This window comes from Chionomys nivalis, chromosome 7, assembly GCF_950005125.1.
Source record: "Chionomys nivalis chromosome 7, mChiNiv1.1, whole genome shotgun sequence".
Taxonomy (NCBI): Eukaryota; Metazoa; Chordata; class Mammalia; order Rodentia; family Cricetidae; genus Chionomys; species Chionomys nivalis.
This window is the reverse complement of record NC_080092.1, coordinates 78,538,247-78,559,018: the sequence shown is the minus strand read 5'-3', so window position 1 is coordinate 78,559,018 and position 20,772 is coordinate 78,538,247. Positions and strand designations below refer to the sequence as shown.

Here is a 20,772-nt window from a genome sequence, read left to right as displayed (position 1 = left end):
GGAAGGAAGGGATGAAAGGAGGGGAGGGAGGGAGGGGAGAAGGAAAGAGGGGGAGGGGTTCTACACATGAGGAATGAATGTAGTTTGTCCAGGAGGCAGAAAAATGAGGCTGGTAAGAGGGAAGAGCTCAAACTGAGATATTTAGATTTTCAGAGCTCTCTCTCCTCATCTCTCTCCTCTCCCTCCCTCCGTCCTGGAACCAGCTCTGTATTCCAGGCTGGCCTCTAACTCACAGTTCCACCTGCCTCTGCCTCCAGAGTGCTAGTATTAAAGACGTGCGCCATCACTGCCTGGCATTAAAAAACAAAATTAAAAAATGTATTATACATGTCTTGATATAAGTAATTTCAAACAAATTAATATACGGAAAATAGAAATGTTTTATTATACTTCACTTCTCTTTTTGACCTTAATACCAGGTACAAAGCACGTTTTAGTTTATAGACAACAGAACATATTTCATTTCAAGCATCCACTAACACTAAATTCCCCTCGCACACAGGCGGTACTGAATCAAACCCCTTAGCGGTGCCATGTCAGCTCTCTTCTGTTGTTCTAAACGCACGTTCCCAGAGTCTTGCTCTTACTGATCTTACTGTATGGAGGCGTCTATGATGCTCTCAGATGGGAACAAATCTATCTCCACCTTCAGAGGCAAGTAACCACGCTTTCATCTCTGGGTTTGAAGTTTATGGGCAAGACTTAGCTCCGTAGGTATGGACAGAAACACAGATCTGACAGGTGACATCGGCATCAGGACTGAATGTACCAGGACTACAGACCACTGCAAGAGAAAATGCAGGCCGTCCGTCAGTCACTATAGTTCACATATCAACAATACAAAAGCATCTTCAATATTACACCTTTTTATACAGGATACCTATACCTATTTAGCCAATTAAGTTGTGAAGATTACCTCAAATTTTGTAATGTGATAATCTTAAAAATGGGAGTGTTGTGGAATATTACTTTGATTATGTAAAGATGTGTTATATTTATGTTGCAGAATGTTACTTTAACTGTGTAAAGGTGTGTTACACTTGTTTATGTTGCAGAATGTTACTTTACTGTGTAAAGGTGTGTTACACTTGTTTATGCTGCACTTGTTTAACAATGTAAAGCTATATTGCTCTGCCTGTCTAAGGCATCTGATTGGTCTAATAAAAAGCTGAATGGCCAATAGCTAGGCAGTAGAGGGATAGGTGGAGTTGGTGGGCAGAGAGAATGAGTAGGAGGAGGAATCCAGGCTCTGGAGAGAATAAGAGACCGAGGGAGAAAGAAGATGCCTGGGACCAGCCAGCTGGGCAGTCACCAGCCAGTCAGACATGGAGTAGGACATACAGAATGAAAGAAAGGTAAAAAGCCCTGAGGCAAAAACACAGATGAAGAGAAACAGGTTACAATAAGTTATAAGAGGTTGTGGGACGAGCATCAGATAAGGCTGAGTTCTCACAACTAACGGTAAGTCTCCGCGTCATCATTTGGGGGCTGGTGGTCTGAGAAAGCCTGTTACAGGCAAGAGTCTATAAATACTGTGTTTTCTTTTCTATCAGTCTTCGCCGTCTCAGTGCCTCATTTATAAGTGCCTGCCTGCAGTTTGTACCTCGTGTCCTAGCTTTGTGCTTCCCAGGCAGGACCTGTGCAGGCTGTCCTGCACAGAACTGTATTGTATGTCAGAGCACTATGGAAATGCTTTGCCATCTAAGAGAGAACAGTACAAAAATATATGCATTGGGATTTAGAAATATGGGCTTTCAAGGTTTTTTCCTTCTCTTTTCTATGAAAGGATCAATGAGAAGATCCGGTTCAATAACCCTTGTGGGTTGTCCATCTTTTCTCTGGAACATACAGACGTTTAGGAATTTATATTGTATAATTACCGCAACAGCTAGCACAATTGGTGTGCAGACCTTCGTTCTTCCCAAAGCCTGGCCGACAGTTATCTATGCGCACTACTTGAAAACTGTGGTCCACAAAGTGCATCGCTGGTATAGTTTTATTAACGTGATGGTGCAAAATGTATGCCTGGCTCCGGAAAAACTCTTCTATCCGATCTCTTGCCTGAGATTTAGAAATACCAGAGAAAACTACAATTACTAATTCAATAATCAAAGTCCTCACGAATCACAGGCCATAAAATGTAGCAGAAATATTTCTTGCTCATGCATTAAATGAAATCCTGAAAAATCTATGTTAAAACCTAGAGTGAGTCTTGCTTTGACTTCACTAATTACTGTTAATTTATATAGGAAGTGGTTAAGGAAAACAGTTATAAAAACTTGTTTTAGGAATGGCTCAGGTGGCCAAGCACTTCCCTTGCCTGTAATCCCAGTGCTGGGGAGGTGGAGGCAGGAGAATTCCTGGGGTGTGCTAGACAGACAATCTAGCCTAACCAAGAAGAGACCCTGTCTCAAAGGAGGAGAGTGTTCCTGAGATTGACAGAAAAGTGGTACTGTAGCCTACACACACCCCATGGACCTACACACACACACGCACGCATGCACACACACAGGCTTGCTTTGATTTGTTTATAATAGTTTTTTCATACATAAATTAAGCATGATCTCTAACTTTCTAAGTCACAATGGAGAGACAGCGCAGCAGTTAAGGGTATGCTCTTCCAGGGGATCTAGGTTCAATTCGTAGCACCCACATGGCAGTTCACAACTGCCTGTAACTCCAATTCCAGATGATCCTATGACTTTCCTGCCTTCTCAGACACTAGGCATGTATATGACACACAAACATACATGCAGGCCCAAACTAATGTACACAAAATACACAAATAAAATTTTAAAAGATCAAAGCAAAATAGAAATCAAGGCTTTAATTAGCATTACAACTAATTGTGTGATTCTGGCTCTGGGACATGCTGTAATAATAACTAAGCCTAAATGAGGACTTCTTAGATCACACTATAGGTACACTATAGGTATAGGGAACATGACAGAATAAAGACACTTTTGGCTGTTCTTGTTTTTCAAGACAAGGCTTCCCTGTGTAGCCCTGGCTGTCCTGAAACTCAACTCCGCAGACTATCTGCCTCTGCCTTCTGAGTGCTGGGATTAAAGTGCATACCACCACCACTGGGTCACAAACATAATTTTAAAAATTTAGAAGGAATAAATTTAAATCATTCTTTAAAAAGCTTGAGCAGGCACATGCCTTTAATCTCAGCACTCGGGAGGCAGAGGCAGGTAGATCTCTGTGAGTTTGAGGCTAGCCTGGTCTACAAGAGCAAGTTCCAGGACAGGCTCCAAAGCTACAGAGAAACCCTGTCTTGAAAAACCAAAACCAAACCAAACAAACAAACAAAAAAATTGAGCAGTAGTGTTGTGTTTCATATGTGTGTATATGTATACATATATTGTGTGTGAATGAGTACCACATATACATATGTGGGTGCATGCATACTATGGTTTGCATGTGGAAGTCAGAGGATTCTTTAAGAATGTTTTTCTTGCCGGGCGGTGGTGGCGCACGCCTTTAATCCCAGCACTCAGGAGGCAGAGGCAGGCGGATCTCTGTGAGTTCGAGACCAGCCTGGTCTACAAGAGCTAGTTCCAGGACAGGCTCCAAAACCACAGAGAAACCCTGTCTCGAAAAAACCAAAAAAAAAAAAAAAAGAATGTTTTTCTTTTGACATAGGTTTTCATGTAGCCCAGACTGGCCTTGAACTCTTACTAATAAGACAAAGCATTTACCAAAATCTTTCTAGGTCACTCAAGGGCTTTCCCGTCAGGATGCGGGCTCACCTTGAGGATGTTACGGTTAGTGGCATCTTCACAGTCGGAAGAGTTGTTGCACACACTTTTCCAGCCTGGTGCAAAAGGATTCACTGGAGAGAAAAACAGGACAGGTACACACCAGCTTCTAAAGAGTGTCACACACTCCAGTAAAGCCCCACATGCTTTGGTTGGTATGCAGACGTATGTACGTTTAAGCCAGCTCTAACCAGAATAGTAAGGCTAGGCACACAGTTTGAATAGCATGCACTGTGACTTTACTCCATCTGGGGGCTAGTGGAAGTAACTACAAGATGAGAATGGAAATAGATTGGGTTTGGGTATTCCCTCTCAAGTCATCAAGAATAAAAAACAATAAAACGTCTTTCCTAAAAATTGCATAGTTAAAGGTTATGTTAATAAAATGATGCTGACTTAAAACCATAAATATTATATTTGGAGGCAAACAGCTAGTCTGCTGACGTTTAAAGCACAACCAGCCATTAGTATATGTTAGTGATTAGCAAACATTTCAAACCTGTCATTTATGAGACCTCTTGCATTTACATGACAGTTGATTTTACAATCTTATCATGGTTTTTGACTAAAGTGATAAAATCAATGTTGTAAAATTGTTTCACCTTGAAAGGCTATGAATAGCTCATACACGAAGTCGCCCTCCGGAATTTTAACAGAATGGCACTTATATGATGGTTCTATGACATGGCACAACAAATCAGAGATTAAATTATCCAGGATTTTCTTCAGCACTCTAAAGAGCAGGTCATTATATCTTCCTACACACGATTTCGTGGTAAAGCGCACAGCCATGTGATAAGAATAATCAGGCTCACGATAGGCTTTGGACAAAGAAAGCAATTGTGCTTTGCGTTAATCTCTGCTATTAAAAAACTCATGTAATATCAAACATCATTAATATTTCAAGTCAGTTTAGACATTTTACTTATCTAATAGAATACTCCATAAGTCTGTTTACGAAATACATATAACTAATAATGAAAAAAGTCATTGTCATCTGGTATCTACCTACTTAGGAGAACTGGCCTCTGTGGGGGGGGGCAACATGGGTAAGTTAAGAGTATCAAGAAAACACTGGAGCTGGAGACACAGCACCCACATCAGGTGGCTCCTACCTGCTTATAATTCCATCTCCAGGCCGCCACATGCCCTCTCTCTCCGGGACTCTGCCGGTCCCTGCACTCACAGGCACGTAACCCACACATACACATACACATAATTTTAAAATGTAAGAATGTTTCTGGGGAACTGGGGAGATGGCTCATGTGCTTATACAATTATCATATTATATTATAATTAAATATATTATTACCAAAGATCATAAAGTCATATCTCTTCTTTATTGTAGTTTCCTCTTGGGTTTCTGCTTTGATAGTCTTATAGGAAAGAGTACACGTGTAAAGTCCAGATAATGACTCTATAAAATCTTTCACCACCAGTTTTCCTGTGTTTGTTATATTTATTTGGCGATTCCCTAATCAGAAAGAGGAAATTACTTGGTTACTTAACAGGTAAATTCATCATTATTCAGCAAACTCAGGGCTATAAACAAACATGCCAAAAAATAAAATTAACTATTTCAACTTCAATAACCCAATAAAAAATTAAGACAGGGTCTCACCGTCCCTGACTGGCCTTGAACTCAGAGATCTGCTTGCCTCTGCCTTCTGAGTGCTGAAATTAAGGGAGTGTAGCACCACGCCCAGTAACCCAGAAAAAAAACCTTAATTGTCATATTACTCTATGGAAATGCTACATAAGCTCTTTTGAAATCTTTGTTAATTTATTTCTTGGTATCTAGTATTGGCAGATTCATGTCAGTAATTCAGTAAATTTATATATGTATGTATACATATATATTTACATAAAACAAATGAATAATGCTGATATCTTAAGGTATTCTTCTAACATGAAAAATTACATACTGAATCTCTCATATCACTGGCGTTTCATGGGTAAACCTCAGTGCTTATGAAAACTGTTGAATAGCTTTGGGAAGTGGGGCACAAAATCACCACCTGAGCATAGCAGGACAGCCCAGTGGAAGGGCGCCTAAGAGGCTGACTCTGGACTCAATTCCAAGCACTAGGAAAATAATAATAAAAACCTATCTCTCTGGTTAGCTCAGGCTACCTTCAAACTTGTAATCTCCTGTTTCAGCCTCTTGAGTGTTTCGCTCACAGGCCTGTGCCATCCTTTGGATCTGCTTCAGTTTTTGCATAGGAAGAACTTAAGTCATAGAGTCAAAAAAAATTTACAACTTATCTAAATGTTGAGCAAATTTAACTATAGTTAAAATTAAATTTATTGGGGCTGGAAAGATTGCCCAGTGTTTAAGAGCATTTGTTTCAGAGGACCTGGCTTCTGTTCCCAGCCATCTACATGGTGGTTCACAACCATTAGTAAACTCTAGTTCCATGGGATACAGTACCCTCTTCTGAGCTCCGAGGGCATCAGGCGTGCATGTAGTGTACATTCATGCATGCAGGCAAAAAAAAAAAAAATAAAAATACACATAAAAATGTTTTGAATTTGTTCTTTTCAACAATGACAGCACTTTTAAAAACAATGTTCACATTATTAAAATATATTAAAATAATTTACCTTGTAATGTGTTTTCATTTGGCCCGATCCATAAGTAGGCGGGGTCCACTATTTCTTTATTAGCACGATTAATATCCATACAAATAAGGACAGGGCTATTATGATGTAACTTTACGTATATTTTCACTGTGACAAAATAAATTTTTGAAGTAACTATATTATACTACAAAAGAAACACACTCCTATTTATTTGTCCCAATAATACCAATTAATTCTTTCTGGATTTCAGTACTTAAAAAGTGGTCAGAACATGTTGGATGCTAGTTATTCAGAATGAAGTCATTTTTGCTTCACATAGCCTCTAAACTGTACCTTGTCGGGATATATAAATTATATATAAATTATGAATAATATAAATATATATAAATTATGAATAATATACATAATATATATGAACAATATATATTTATATATTCTGTAATAGTCCATTAAAACGTAAGTGCCTTACAACATACACATTCATAAATAGCTTCAATAATAGCTTGAAGGGATCATGGAGTTAACGTTCAGAGGACATGAGCTTGACTGACAAACTATTTCAAAACTGAAAACTTGGTATTTTCCTTGCGCTTCCTGTTGTCCCATGACTAGGAAGGTGTTCTGTCGAGATCTCCACTGACTCAGTTGGTGGAAGCTGCGACAGTACGTGATCTCAAGATATTTAAGGCCCAATCATTGCCAGGGTCTGAATCTATAAAGGCTATCGTACAATTCGGTGGTGTCGTTGCGGTGTTGGGAAGGGAAAGGCCTTAAATGTGGAAATGGTCTATACACAACACAGTGAAATGGCTCAAAGTTATCTCAAAATATCTGGCTCACTAATTTTTCCTGAAGAGTGTAGGAAAGTTAAACTTCAGAGGGTAACATTGGAGCAGGAGCTTGATGAGTAGAGCTGGTTAATACCCAAGGAGAGAAGAGCCTTCCAGAAGGATGTCCACCCTGCTAAGTGGCTTCCCCCATTACAAAGCCGGAGTATTTGGAAGAGAGGTGGCATCAGATCCCCAGAACTTCGATGAAGACTGGGACGTAAGACTAGCGTTGCTTTGAGGAGGAAATGTTGCAAACTCCCGGAGCTGCAGAATTCAGAGCAGACGTCACACCGGCTCGCTCCCTTTCCCCTCCAGGGCAGAACCTAAGCAGGTGCAAGGCATCCCCAGCTCTGGGGACAGGCCTTGCGTGAGAAGAGGCACTTATTACCTGGCTGTTCTATCGTGCCGTACACAAAGCCTTTCTTACTGAATAAGGAAGAACGTTGCGTTCCAACTGCGGAGGAAAGAAAACCTCTGACTTATTAGTGTTTAGAGGACCCAGGGTTCCGCAGGGAGCAGGCGAGGGGAGGCGCGGAAGAGGGGGGGTGTGGGACGTAGGGGAGGAGCCTGCGGGCCAAGCCCCACCTCCTACGAGAGACCAGAGCACCGCGGAGAAGAGGGCCCACGCGCGCATCACGGCTCAGGCACTAGCGGAGACAGCTGGGCTTCCTCCTACCTCAGGCCGGGCCCAACGCCTCCCCATCGCTCCTCTACAGAGCGAAGCAAACCGCCGAGGGCATTTCCCCCTACCGGTCCGTGGCTACCACGGGGGCGGCTGCGCCCGAGAGCGCCTGCGTGTTCCGGCTCGGCGCGAGGGGCGGGGCGAGCGCGGAAGGGGGGCCCCGCCTCCCGGCGCCTGCGCAGTCGCAGAGCGCTGCCTCCGCCGAGCATTTAGCACCTCGCTTAGGGTGCCATGTTCCCGAGCTCTAGCTCTTATCGGCACGGTCTTATGAAGAGCGGGTAAAGGAAACGAGCTCAAGATTTCCTCAGACGAGGGGTTGAAGAAACCGACAGGAGAACACAGTGGGTCCCTAGGACCGTGCTGGCGCCGAGCAGCCCGAGGGTGCCATCGTCTGGGGAGCTGAAGAAGGGAGAAGTTTGTGAGACTTTCCTAAGAGCGAGGGCCCAGCTCGGGAACTCCCTGGTCTGACATAAAACTGGCGTTGCCGGATCTGTCAAAGCGTCACACAAAACCAAGATCTCGAAGAGCATTTAGTGCCCCGAAAGGGTGCTCCCAGACCTTCCCACGTGGAGAAAAGCTGAACCTTTAGTTTTCAGCTGAGGGTGTGAGATGATGTAGAGGGACACCCCCTTATGCAAATTGACTCGGAAGTAACTTTGCTTTAGAAAATGGGCCCCATCGAAGGGCAAGAGCGTATGATCTTTTCCTCAGCTGGTATAAGTCTGTATCAGGGAGGTCCGAAACAGTCTTTCAAAGGTCCGCTCCCCAACCCCACGCTGGGACCAAACCCAGGACCTGCGCAGAGCTGATTGTCAACCGCACCGTGCGTGGTCCCATCTTGACTACTATTTAGGTGACCTGAAAGGCCCCGTGTGTTGTTTATTTCTTAGCAGTAGGGCACCATCCTCAGTAGTGGTTTTGAGTAGGTTGGTAGGTAGAGAGCCCAAGGTTCAGATAGGGTGCAACATGGTTCTTGGGGGTGAGATCAAGGGTTTTCAGTTTTATTTTCTTTGAGCCAAGTCAGTATTTGGACTGTCTCAGATGGTCCAGGAGCAGCCTTTGTCAGTCATTTCGTTTTTAGTCACTGTTAATTTGATCTATATAGCACAAGCATGAAATGTGATCCAATGAGTCAGATCCACCCATTGTCAGTTACTACGTCTAGACTCATGGTTTACTCTCAACTGTTAAAACTGTGTATGGGTGTCTTGCTTGCCCGTCTGTCTGTCTGTGCCCTACAGGCATGCACTGCCTACCTAGGCCAGCAAACGGCATTGGATCTGGAACTGGAGTTAAAGATGGTTGCGAGCTGGCATTTGGATGCTGGGAATCAAACATGGGCCCTCTAGAACAAAAGCCGATGCTCTCAACTGCTGAGACACCCCTCATTTCAGATTTAATCAAAGCGTTTTCCAAATGTACAATGTGTTATTAACTTCCCACCTGTTGCAATTGATTCGTACAGCCTTTATGTGTTAAAGTTTGACTCCTTTGAGAAGAGTCTTAAAAACAGAATAGTGAGGCAGGAGAGAGAGCTCAGTGGTTAAGAGTTTATCTGCTTTTCTAGAGGGCCCTAGTTCCAGTACCCTGTTGGGCAGCTTGCAACAGCCTCTAACTCCAGCTCCAGGTGATCCAATGACGCCTTCTGGACTCCATGGACACTTGCGCTCACCTATACATACTCCCATCCCTCTCATATATACACAATTAAAAAATAAAACCATTAAAAAGAGTAGTGGTTTGTATTGTGTGGACTCATTTAAAGTGAGCTTTGTACTTTGTAAGTTTTATTTATTTATTTTTGAGACAGGGTCTCTGTGTATCCTTGACTGGCCTCACAGAGGTCCGCCTGCCACTGCCTTCTGAGTGCTGGAGTTAAAGGTGTATAGCATCATGCTCAGCAAAACTAGAAAAAAACCTTAATTGTTATATTATTGTATGGGAAAGCTACATGAGGTGGGTGCACTTGTGAAATCTATGTTGATTTTCTTTATTCTTGACATCTACTTTTGACTGATTTATGTCAGTAATTCAGGAAATGAGACATATTTTTATACAAATCACAAATCTCCCAAGTTACTATTCTAACATAAAATTACATATTCATCATATTCATATTTGGGACAGATGCATCCTCGAGCAGTCTTCCTTTTTTTATTAAATTTCTTTTTGAGACAGGGTTTCTCTGTGTAACAGCAACCTGGCTGTCCAGAAACTTGTTTTGTAGACCAGGCTGGCCTTTAACTCACAGAGATCCTCCTGCCTCTACCTTCCAATGCTCCCAAGATTAAAGATGTGCGCCTCTATGCCTGTTGTGATACAGTGTTATTAAAGTTCATACTTTATTCATATTTCCTTTCACCCTGGTTTAGCTGACCAGAGCACATTCCGGCTTCCATTACATTTGTCTGGTCCCCCCAGGCTCCTCTGGGTTGCTGGCAGTTTCTCAGACTTTTCTTTCTTCTTTCTCTCTTTTGGTTGTTGTTGTCTTTGACAGTTAAGGACTGCTTTGTTGATCCTGACTTAGCCTAAAATGGTCAAGTATTTTGTAGACAGCCTCTCTGTTGGACTTTGCTTGATGTTTCTTCTCATTATTGTATAGTAGTATGGATTTCTGTGAGGACAGCTGCTGTAAATGACATTCCCGATACACCACACCATGTTTAAGCACTTTGATGTGAAATGTGTTCAGTTGGCTGAAGGAGCGTCTGTCGGGTTTTTTCATTTTAAGGTTACCCCTCCCTCTTCATACTTTACTATTTGGAAGGATGCCACTATGTGTTCCTTACACTTAAAGAGGGGAGATTCATGCTCCATCCACCTGAGGGTGGAGTAGCTACATAAATGATTATGCGCATCTGCTTTTTACTTATCCCTTCAAGTATCTGTAGTTGGAAATAAGTGTGTGCCCCAAGGTAATGGTCTATTGTTACATATAGAGAACATTGTAACACCAAAGTTTCTAACTTAAGAACCACCGATTAACTATTCGTCCTTATCATCCCTGCGAAAGCTTACAGTTCCTCTTCTGCTACTTTTGATGTGCTATTTTTGCTTTTAGAAACTAACAAACAACAAATTTCCCCTTTCAGTACTAAAATTAAACGTTAGTGTTTAGAGTATTTCTCTGAACTCCGTGTTTTCCTGCAGAACTCTAACTCATATGTCCGTGGCGATGCTGCTGTGGCTCTGTGCTCTTAAAGCCAGTTTGAGCCACTCATATGTTATATATGCATATGTGCATAAATGTAGTATGTATGCATTATATATACACATACTATGTTTGTGTACACATGCATATATGCTGCCTATACCAAGGTACCAGTTAACATGAACTTAGGTTCATAAAATATAAGTGTGTTTAACTCATAAGTATGAATTTTTTCAAATATGGGTGACTGATGTACAAGTCCTCAGCCTTAAATCTTATGTGAGTGTGTGCTTTGTGTGTGTGTGTGTGTGTGTGTGTGTTGGTCTTTTTCAGACAGTGCCTCTCTATTATGCAGTCCTGGGTGTTCTAGAACTTGATCTGTAGACCAGGCTGGTCTCAAACTCAGCGTGCTGAATGCTGGGATTGAAGGTGTTCAACACCGTGCCTAGCTTCACATATATCTGTATAACTAACAATATCATTTTCTAGCAAGAACAACAGTGGGAAGTGGGATCGGTCCTTCAACACCTTTGAGCATGCTCAGAAGTGCCCGTCTGAGAACTGTCTCTTCAGACTTCAGTGTGATGTACTGAAACACTGCTGGGAAACCTGTCATGTTGTCATTTCCCTTCCCTCCCTCCAGGCAGATGTTTTCCTCTGTTAGTGTAGATGATGGGAAAGGATGTTGGTTGGTATGTCTGTCTGTGAACCGACACCTTCCCTTGTTTTCCTTCATCTACCCCACATAGCTCCACTCTTTACTTTTCTGACACATCATATGTGTATTTTTGTAAAGTGCCCTATTTAGAAGAAAGAAGATTCCTAGGAAATGAATACACATACGTAGAGTTGTCTTTTTAAGCAGTGGTAAGTCAACCAGTTCTCAGAAAGGACAGAAAATAAGAGAATTGGTCCCTCAAGTTAAAAATTTGGAGTGCTGTAGATGCCAAGGTACTTTTGAATTATCTTTATAAATCTAGGCCAAGCACTTTTAAAGTTTGTTTTCTGAGAAAATGGCTCATACTGTAGTCCAGGCTGGCCTGGACTTCATGACAATCCTCCTGCCTCAGCCTCTCAAGGCTGGGATTGCAGTGGTGGGCTACTCCAACTGGAATGGAAAAGCCAAGGGTGGGGAAAACCTCCATAAATAAACTTAATGAAGTGAATTCTCATTGATAGCTTTCAATGGCTCTCATCCCCGAGTCTAGATAAAAAGTTCCAGATCGGTCCGTGTCAGGTGAATCTGGAAGTCGTGCTTGCGCACACCGCTCTCTTCCTGCGACAGCGCCCTCATCCCGGGTGTGTCTGAAGTAGACGTCCCGAGACCATCACTGAGGCACTGTTTCCACGATCAGGGTTCCTCAGGCTTGACATTCAAAAGTGGGTTGAGGGTGCGGAACCCGCGGCGCTCCAAGCGTGCTTTTAAGCGGCCGCCAGCCAGCGCCGCTGTGACCCCGCGCACCGGCTGCTGGCCGGTTCCCGAACTGCATCTGCGCCGACGCGACCGAGCCATCCCCGGGCCTCCCCGCGCCGGGAATCTCCCGCCATCCGCGCGGGTCCCCACGGCAAGGAGCACGTGGAGCGGCCGCGGAGCCTGAACGACAGCTGCAGCCCGAGCGGCCCGCGGCGACATGGAAGGTGAGCTCCGCGCCGGGACGCTGGGGTCTTTGAGCAGCCAGAGCGGTGCGCGCAGCGGCAGGGCTTCGTTCTGAATCTCGGTTTTGCTTCTATTTATTTCTTTTTGTTAATTTAAATGCGTGTCGGTTCTCAGACACCCCCTCCCCCAACTTGGGAAAGTGCTAAATTCTCTTCAGTTTTCTTTCTTAGGGGTTATGAGACGATGGGTGTAAATGGGTCGCCTTAAATCTTCAAAGGAAGAGCGTTCTTGGAGCGTCTCTGAATTTGGCACCAAGCCTGAGATGTAATAATCTTTTCTTGAGTCCACGACCTCAGTGTCCATAGGACTTATGTTAATCTGAGTTACTTGTGGCTACTTTTCTATAATGTGATTTTTTTCTGTGAATTCTGCCTTAGGGTCAAAGCGCTCATTTTAAAGTGACTGACATTTGTAGTTAGTTAGCTTGGAACTCAGTCTTCACTATGAACTTTTTGAAAAGCCCAAAACAAAACTAAGACACATATTAAGGATTTCATGTGAGTTCACTTCGGAAGTTATAGCTTTGTTTCTCGGAAGCTCCGCAGTATGAACTTCCTTAAGATAAGTGCAATTTCACATTTTCAGCAAGTGTTTCTAAAACCCTGAAGATGGAAGCTGTGGCTCAATTTTGGGGGGTGGGGAGAGGTGGTGTTTAGAAAATCAGAAGTTGAACAGTACGCTCATTAAAAAAAATAGAGATGTTGACACTTATTAAAATGTTCATTTGATAAATATAAATATCAGATAGTTCCTTCATAATGGTTGAAGAAGTTTTAAAATAGGAGCCTCGATCTTTGGCATCTTCACTTAGTTCTAGGGTACGTGAAGCCATGAAATATGACAGAATGGTTTGGGACACAGTTACAAGCGGTAAAGCTTTTGTTTCACAATGTGATTGAGCGCAAGACAGCCGTCAGTTCTCAGTTTGTGCATGGGTACCTGGCTATGCCTTCTCCTCCTCCTCCTCCTCCTCCTCCTCCTCCTCCTCCTCCTCCTCCTCCTCCTCCTCCTCCTCCTCCTCCTCCTCCTCATGTAAGCACACTTCTTCTCTCAATATAATGGCGAATTGGCGAATGGTAATTCAGTGAACAGAAACTGAAATGCCCACTGTTGGATGATGCTTCAAACCTTTTCTCTTCTTCAGAAATCTATATGCTTCTAATGCTTTTGATTGTCAAGGTTTGAAAAATAACTTTAAAGTTTTTTGACATTTAAATAATGACCTATGAAGTTTAATTTTTACATGTAAAAGTTTCCTCATCCAAGAAGAGAGAGAAAAAAAGTTGGTATTGTGTATACTGTGGGGAATTTTATTTTTAAAACAGGCTCTTATGCCTAAATTATTACAAATGATCTCTTTCCTGGAGTTGCTAGTCAGTTCTCCAACACCATTTTCATAATCCTAACTGTGTCATTCATTAAGAATAAAGCAAACCCACAACTGTAGTGTTTCTGTGCAAATGTTATTTTCTCATTAATTATTCAAGGTGAAATACAGGCACTAAGCTAAAAAAACGTATTTTAGAACATGGGTGTCCTACCGGCTTTGCAAGAAGACCAGTGAAGACTTCCTGAAGGAGAAAGTAATGAAAACTTGTATAATTCAACATTTGTAGATGCGGGAAAAGAATGTACAGAATATAAGTTAATGATCTAAAGAAGTTATAAGTTTTGATGACTAAAGTTAATAGATACATCGAGATAGATGTCATATGGTTTATTTAGTACACAACTTAAGCATTTAAATAAAAATAAAATCAAAAGGTTAATAAGGGAATCTTGGCCATTTTAATGTTAGCTCCCTGAGGATATAATAGCTGATGTAGTAAAATTAGACTAATCTGGCAATTTTGCTTGTTTGCTGAGACGGTGCAGGGTTAGCCTGGCACTCACTAGCTCGTGCAATCCTCCTGCTTTGCCTCCTGAGTGATGAGATTGCGGGACGTGCAGCACCTCATTTGCTCATGGTTTTGGTATTTAAAATAAAACACTTTGTGCTGTTTTGATATTTGGTGTTACAGAGATTTGACCCGCATCACCCCCTCTCTTACTAGTGTAAGAAGTAAAAAGCCCCATGAAATACCTTTGTTTCTGCCTAATTTGGTGGTCAAAGTAACACACTACAGTTATTGTGAAACACAAGGCTCCCCTGTCGTTCCTTCAGTAGATAAAGTCATTTTTTTCATTCATTTATCTTTGCATTCACCGACGCATATTTTTGGGAAATTTTCTCTGTGTGAAGACCTCAGATGAAATAGGCCTTTAAAATAGAAATCTTGAACTGTGACTACCTCTTCACAAAAAAAAGAAATCTGCCGTGTAGATTCCTATGAAGAGGTAGGCTAACAAATCAAAAGTTATAGCATTTATTTCCTCAGTGACGGCTGCTTCCCACCCAAGGCTGGTGTCACTAATGTTGCATGGCTATTAGTGACTAACGCTACAATAGCATCTCTTCCGTCTGGTGTGGTTACGAGAATAGGGCACTCACGAGGGGGACTTTTAGAAGTCATGATGGGTTTCTCACTTAATCTAAAGTCTTCACTTTAACCATATGGAAAGATCTTTTAAGCGTGTGTTTTTTAGATTTATTTATTTTATGTGTACATATGTTTTGTCTCCCTGTATGTATATGCACCACATGCATGCCTGGTGTTCATGTGCTCATGGAGGGTATTGGGTGCCCTGGAATTGGAGTTACAGGTGGTTGTGCACCACCAAAGGGGTGCTTGGAACAGAACCAGGGTCCTCTGAGAGAGCAGCTTGTGCCCTTAGCTGCTGAGACATCTCTCCAGTCCCAAGTGTGTATGTTCTTTATGCAGCTTCCTGTTTTATAAACAAGATGCGAACAGAGAACTATCCCAGTGCCTCCGGCTTTCCATAGACTAGGCATTTGGTCTATATTTCGCTCTTATGGGGGATTTTAAAATGCCTCTGCACTAAATTGTCCCTCATTAATGCAATCTTCTTGCTTCTGGCTTCCGTGGATTTTTGTGGGTAGCCATTCTTAGAGTCCTCTTCCATGTTTCGGATGGTGAGAGCTAACAGAGACTTAGCTTCTAGGTGGTGTTTCCTTGCTCTGTATTAGGCGTGTATAGAGGCTAAAATAGCAAAGTTTTAAGCAATCACAGCCATCGAAATCTCTTGGGCTTCTGGTAGAGCGTAATTTAAAAAATTCTTTCTATAATCTAATATTGCATCTCACACTTCCGCGTCTCTCCTAACGCCTCACCCTCCCCTCCCCAGGGGACTCAGATCTAAGCACCACCACCATGAAAACTCTGCTGATAAGCCCCCTCCGATGACTCCCTACCGCCATCTGGTTCTCACCCCTACCCATTACCTCACTTCCACTTGTGCCAAAGCCCTCTCATTTCTGTAGATACTTCTACTCCAGTGGATATAAATTATGGATTGTATTGCTTTATCCTTCCTGTGGGCTTTAAGGTGTTTTTGTTGTTGTTGTTGAAGGAGGGTGTCACTGTGTAACATAAACTTGTCTCAAATACATGATCCTTCTGCTTCAGTCTCTTGAGTTCTGGGATTGCAGATGGCTACCATACTTGTGAGAGGCTATTTTTACTTATTTCTTTATTTTTGTGCATGTGTGTCTGTTGTATGCATGTGTGTGAATCTGCATGTGTACATATGTTGAGGACAGAGGTTGGTGGCCAATGTCTTCCTCTGTGACTTTCCACCTTTTTTGGTTTTGTTTTTGTTTTGTCTTTAGAGACAAGGTTTCTCTGTGAGGCTCTGGCTGTTTTGGAACTCACTCTGTAGACCAGGCTGACCTTGAACTCATAGAGATCCACCTACCTCTGCTTCCTGAGTGCTGGGAATAAAGGCGTGCGCCACCACTGCCCAGATCTCCACCTTATTTTTGAAACAGGGTTTCTCACTGTACCTGAAGCTCACTAATTCAGCTCAAGGAACTGGCTGGAAAGTCTTGGGAGTCCTCGTCTCTGCTTCCACCCTGCTGGGATTACTGGCATGCACTGCCCAGCCTGGCTTTTTATATGTGTGCTGGGGCTCCAAACTCAGGTCCGCTTGCTGTCTTCCCATCCTTTATTTTTTACTTTTGTATGCCCACTGCTTGGTTTGTAGAAGGCCACCAGAGTTTGTTGCATTCAGTGAAGAAAACAGTACTGAAAATACTTTTTATGATGTCTATTTAAACTTTTATTACATTTATTTGTGTGTGGGGAGAGGGCACATCCTTGCCCATCACACATGTGGAGGTCAGAGGACAGCTTGTGGGAGTTGGTGTTCTTCTACCATGTGATAGTGAGCTCTGTAGCAATTACGGCTGTCTGATATTAAGCCCCTGGTCCCCAGAGCTACATAACTTCCTTTGTTACACACAACTTCCTAACTCCATCTTGGTACTGTGGGTGTTATGCTCTAGCAATCAGACTTTGAGCTGTGCATGGACCGATAGTTTGCAAGAAGCGTTTTGTCTAAACCAGTTATGTGCAGTAGAGTTAAGGGAACCAGGAGGGAGAAACTGTTCATAGTCAGAGTAAAATGGCATTTCTCAAGCTTGCCTCACTCAAAACCCCCTTTCACCTGAGAAACTTTTCTGTGTACATATATAATTCTATAAAATAAGTGTGCAAGGCCAGGCATGGTGGCATACACCTTTAGTCCCAGTACTTGGAAGGCAGAGACAGGCAGATATCTGAGTTCGAAGCCAGCCTGGTCTACAAAGTGAGTTCCAGGACAGCCAGAGCTACACAGGGAAACCCTGTCTCAAAAACAAACAAACAAAACAAAAAAGTGTACATATCAGACACAGGATAATCATAAACTAGAAATCAATTTATTTTGAAAGAATTGTTTAGTATTTATATAATTTTATCATTTATGAAGACAATGTTAATATTTTCATATTAGTGAAATGGATATGATTATTTTTATAAAAGAATTAAATCTTAGTTGAGTATGAATATAGCAAGACAATAACATTTTTCAGGCTTGATTGATATTTTTATTTTATAGTCATCAATACTGAGAACTCTACTTCATAAACACGTAGAATAAAATTGCCAATGTGTGTTCATGGCCATTTCAGAAATTATAGTTTAATTACAAGTCAAAATTCACTTAATGGTTTAATTCTGCAACTCATACAGCAATTTTACAAATGATTTTTATTGTGTGTGTGTGTGTGTGCGCGCGCGCGCGTGCCTATGCCTATGTGAGTGCAATATGTATGGTGGCCAGCAGAGGGCATGAGAGCCACTGGAGCTGGAGCTGCAGGAGGTTATAAATCCTCTGATGTGGTTCTGGGAATCAATGAACTATGATCTCTGTGAGAACAGCAAGTGCTCTTAATTGCTGAGCCATCTAACCCTCAAATAGCAATTAAAGAAACATAATTGTAATCCAATCCAATCCAAAGACATACTAATTTATCTTACATGCTGAGGGATGATGGTAGGCACATATCAAAAGTCTTATTTTCCATAATTAAGCCATTATATCCCTATAAAATGAGAAAATTATCTAAGTTTTAAAAAAAGTCAGGTGTTGTTGGCATACACCCTTAATCCCAGCACTCAGAGGGCATGTGGAGCTCTGTGAGTTCAAGGACAACCTGGTCTACAGAGCTAGTTCCAGGACAATCAGACCTATACAAAGAAACCCCATCTCAAAAAACCCAACTGACTTAATTTGTGGTTATTACACATTTAAAGCTGTTTTGCTGTTGCCGAGGTTTTAGGAACACCCATACTGAGTTATGTGACCCACAGTTTAAAAGGCCATAGTGTGGCATAGCTCTTGTTTTGTGAATCTTAGCATCAGGATAGAGGTGTTTTGGACTGTCCTAACAAACAAACATCTGCATGCTACCATTTGTTTTATGTGTATGGATGTTTTGCCTGCATGTATGTCTGCACCACATGTGTGAAGAGGCCAGAAGAGAGCATTGGGTACCCTGGAACTGAAGTTATAGGTGGGTGTGAGCCACCAAGTTAGTGATAGGTATTGAACAGAGGGGCTCCGGAAGAACAGCTGGAGCTCTTGACCTCTTAGTTATCTCTACAGTCCTTTTCTTTCTGTCTTTCTGTCTTTCTGTCTTTCTGTCTTCCTTCCTTCCTTCCTTCCTTCCTTCCTTCCTTCCTTTCTTTCTTTCTTTCTTTCTTTCTTTCTTTCTTTCTTTCTTTCTTTCTTTCTTTCTTTCTTCCTCCCTTCCTCCCTTCCTCCCTTCCTCCCTTCCTCCCTTCCTCCCTTCCTCCCTTCCTTTGAGATAGGGTCTCACATATATTACACTGACCTTGAACTGTCTGTGTGTCTAAAGATGGTCTTGAACATCTGATCCTACTACCTCTACCTCCCCAGGATTACAAGTCTGCATTTCCATGCCAGGTTTTTTGGGTTCTGGAATGGAATCCAGGGCTTCCTGCATACCAGGCAAGCACTCTGCCAACTAGCTCCATCTTCAGGCTGTTTGCTGTCATTAAAATAAAATTTCTCTGAATAACTGAGAATGTATCTGTGAGTAGATGAGAAGATTAGGATAACATTTTAGCATTTTCATACATTCTGGAAATGAAGTTAGGAAACTGAGAATGAAATACAAAGATCAACCCTTGATGCTGGGGAGGTGGCTCACTGGTTAAGAATGCTTTTTGTTTTTGAGGCGACTGGAGTTAGATTCCCAGCACCCATGTTGAGTGACTCACAACCACCTGTAGCTCCAGGGGGTCCCACATCCACTTTAGCCTCCACTGGCACCTCAAGTGCATTTACACACAGAAATAAAAAGAAAATAAATCTTTCTTTAAAAAAAAATCCACCCTTGTATTTTAAAATGTAACTAGTTGCTTTGACTCTGTAAATTATGATGCATATAAAACATAAAAGACATGATAATTTGCAAGTGTTATGATTTATAGATGTAAAGATTTAAGTGGAATAAATCTTACTTCTCAAATTTGAATTAGTAGGGCGAGGAGACCAGAATACAATCAAGTACACAGCTTCTGATCATGCCAAACCAACAGTACAGCATGCACAGCTCACCGAGAGGAATTTGTATTTCTCAAAGGACTTCATACATAGCTGTTGCAACACCAGTGACCTAGTATGGTCCTGGCGACTGCTAAATTAAACAGCTGAAAATTTAACATGGGGTGGGCATGTAAGGACTATTGCAGGACAAACAATAGCTGATATCAAGTGATAGAAAGAATTCTATGGGTTTCTCTCTCTCTCTCTCTCTCTCTCTCTCTCTCTCTCTCTCTCTGTGTGTGTGTGTGTGTGTGTGTGTATAGTTCTGCTTTGAGACAAGGTCTCAGAACATCCAGGCTGGCTTCAAACTTGCTATGTGGCTTAGCTGCCCTTAAACCCCTGATCCTCTGCTTCTGCCCCTAAACCCTTGGGATTACAAGGTGTGCTGCCATACCTGGCCTTCGATTTTATTTTTACTTCTTAGACTTCTTTTTATTATTTTAAATTGTGTGTGTGTGTGTGTGTGTGTGCATGCGCGCGATAATATGAGTGTGGGTGCCCTCAGAGGCCAGACGCCTCAGATCCCCTGAAGGTTGAGTTATAGATGTGGGTGGTGGGAACCAAAGTCAGGACCCCTGGAAGAGCAGCTAATGCTCTTAACTGCAAGCCATCTCTCCAGCCTGTAGATTTCATTTTTTGACAAGGGTCTCATTGTGTAGTCCAGGTTGGCTTGAACTTGGTCCTTCTGCCCCGGCTCCCAAGTGCTGGGATTGCAGGCGTATGCTTGAGGACCTATGGATTGTGTGCCGCTTTTCTAGCCCCTCTCAGTGCCACAGTGCAACAAGAATTATCATTAGATAAAAAAATGAGACATAACTTGTATTTAGCAACGGAATGAATTTTTGTTTGTTTGTTCAGTTTGGTTTTTCGAGACGGGGTTTTCTCTGTGACTCTCTTGCAACTCACTCTTGTAGACCAGGCCGGCTTTGAACTCACAGAGATCCACCAACCTCTGCCTCCTGAGTGCTGGGATTAAAGGTGCGTGCCACCACCGCCTGATAATGAAACACTTTTTAGTACAGAAGCTGATGAGGCCCAAATATGAGTGTGTGTTCCAGACAAGAGGGAAGGAACAGGCGCGCACTGTTAGG

At 42.3% G+C, this 20,772-nt stretch overlaps 1 protein-coding gene across 4 annotated transcripts; it reads right to left on the bottom strand.

Annotated features, from left to right (window-relative positions):
* Window positions 1-371: 371 nt before the first annotated feature.
* On the bottom strand, window positions 372-7,971 carry Zpbp2 (zona pellucida binding protein 2). 4 transcript variants are annotated; one of them, XM_057775411.1, is made up of 8 exons: window positions 7,763-7,971; window positions 7,566-7,631; window positions 6,369-6,494; window positions 5,077-5,238; window positions 4,367-4,585; window positions 3,756-3,838; window positions 1,881-2,061; window positions 372-784 (listed from the first exon to the last, which is right to left on the bottom strand). In XM_057775411.1, exons 1-8 carry the CDS (start codon window positions 7,809-7,811, stop codon window positions 690-692), a joined length of 981 nt encoding a protein of 326 aa, XP_057631394.1. In that variant the 5' UTR covers window positions 7,812-7,971; the 3' UTR covers window positions 372-689. The 4 variants fall into 4 exon arrangements, with proteins under 4 accessions (XP_057631394.1, XP_057631396.1, XP_057631397.1 ...); XM_057775413.1 differs by having other exon boundaries at window positions 7,272-7,971; XM_057775414.1 differs by lacking the exon at window positions 1,881-2,061.
* Window positions 7,972-20,772: the final 12,801 nt, after the last annotated feature.

What these genes read in the sequence shown, in the direction of transcription:
- Zpbp2 (XM_057775411.1), bottom strand. Translation starts at nt 7,811, where the DNA reads ATGCGCGCGTGGGCCCTCTTCTCCGCGGTGCTCTGGTCTCTCGTAGGA. An exon ending in GCTCTGGTCTCTCGTAGGAG is followed by an intron (nt 7,632 to 7,762) that starts GTGGGGCTTGGC and finishes TTTCCTCCGCAG; the next exon opens with TTGGAACGCAACGTTCTTCC. An exon ending in AAATGAAAACACATTACAAG is followed by an intron (nt 5,239 to 6,368) that starts GTAAATTATTTT and finishes CTTTCTGATTAG; the next exon opens with GGAATCGCCAAATAAATATA.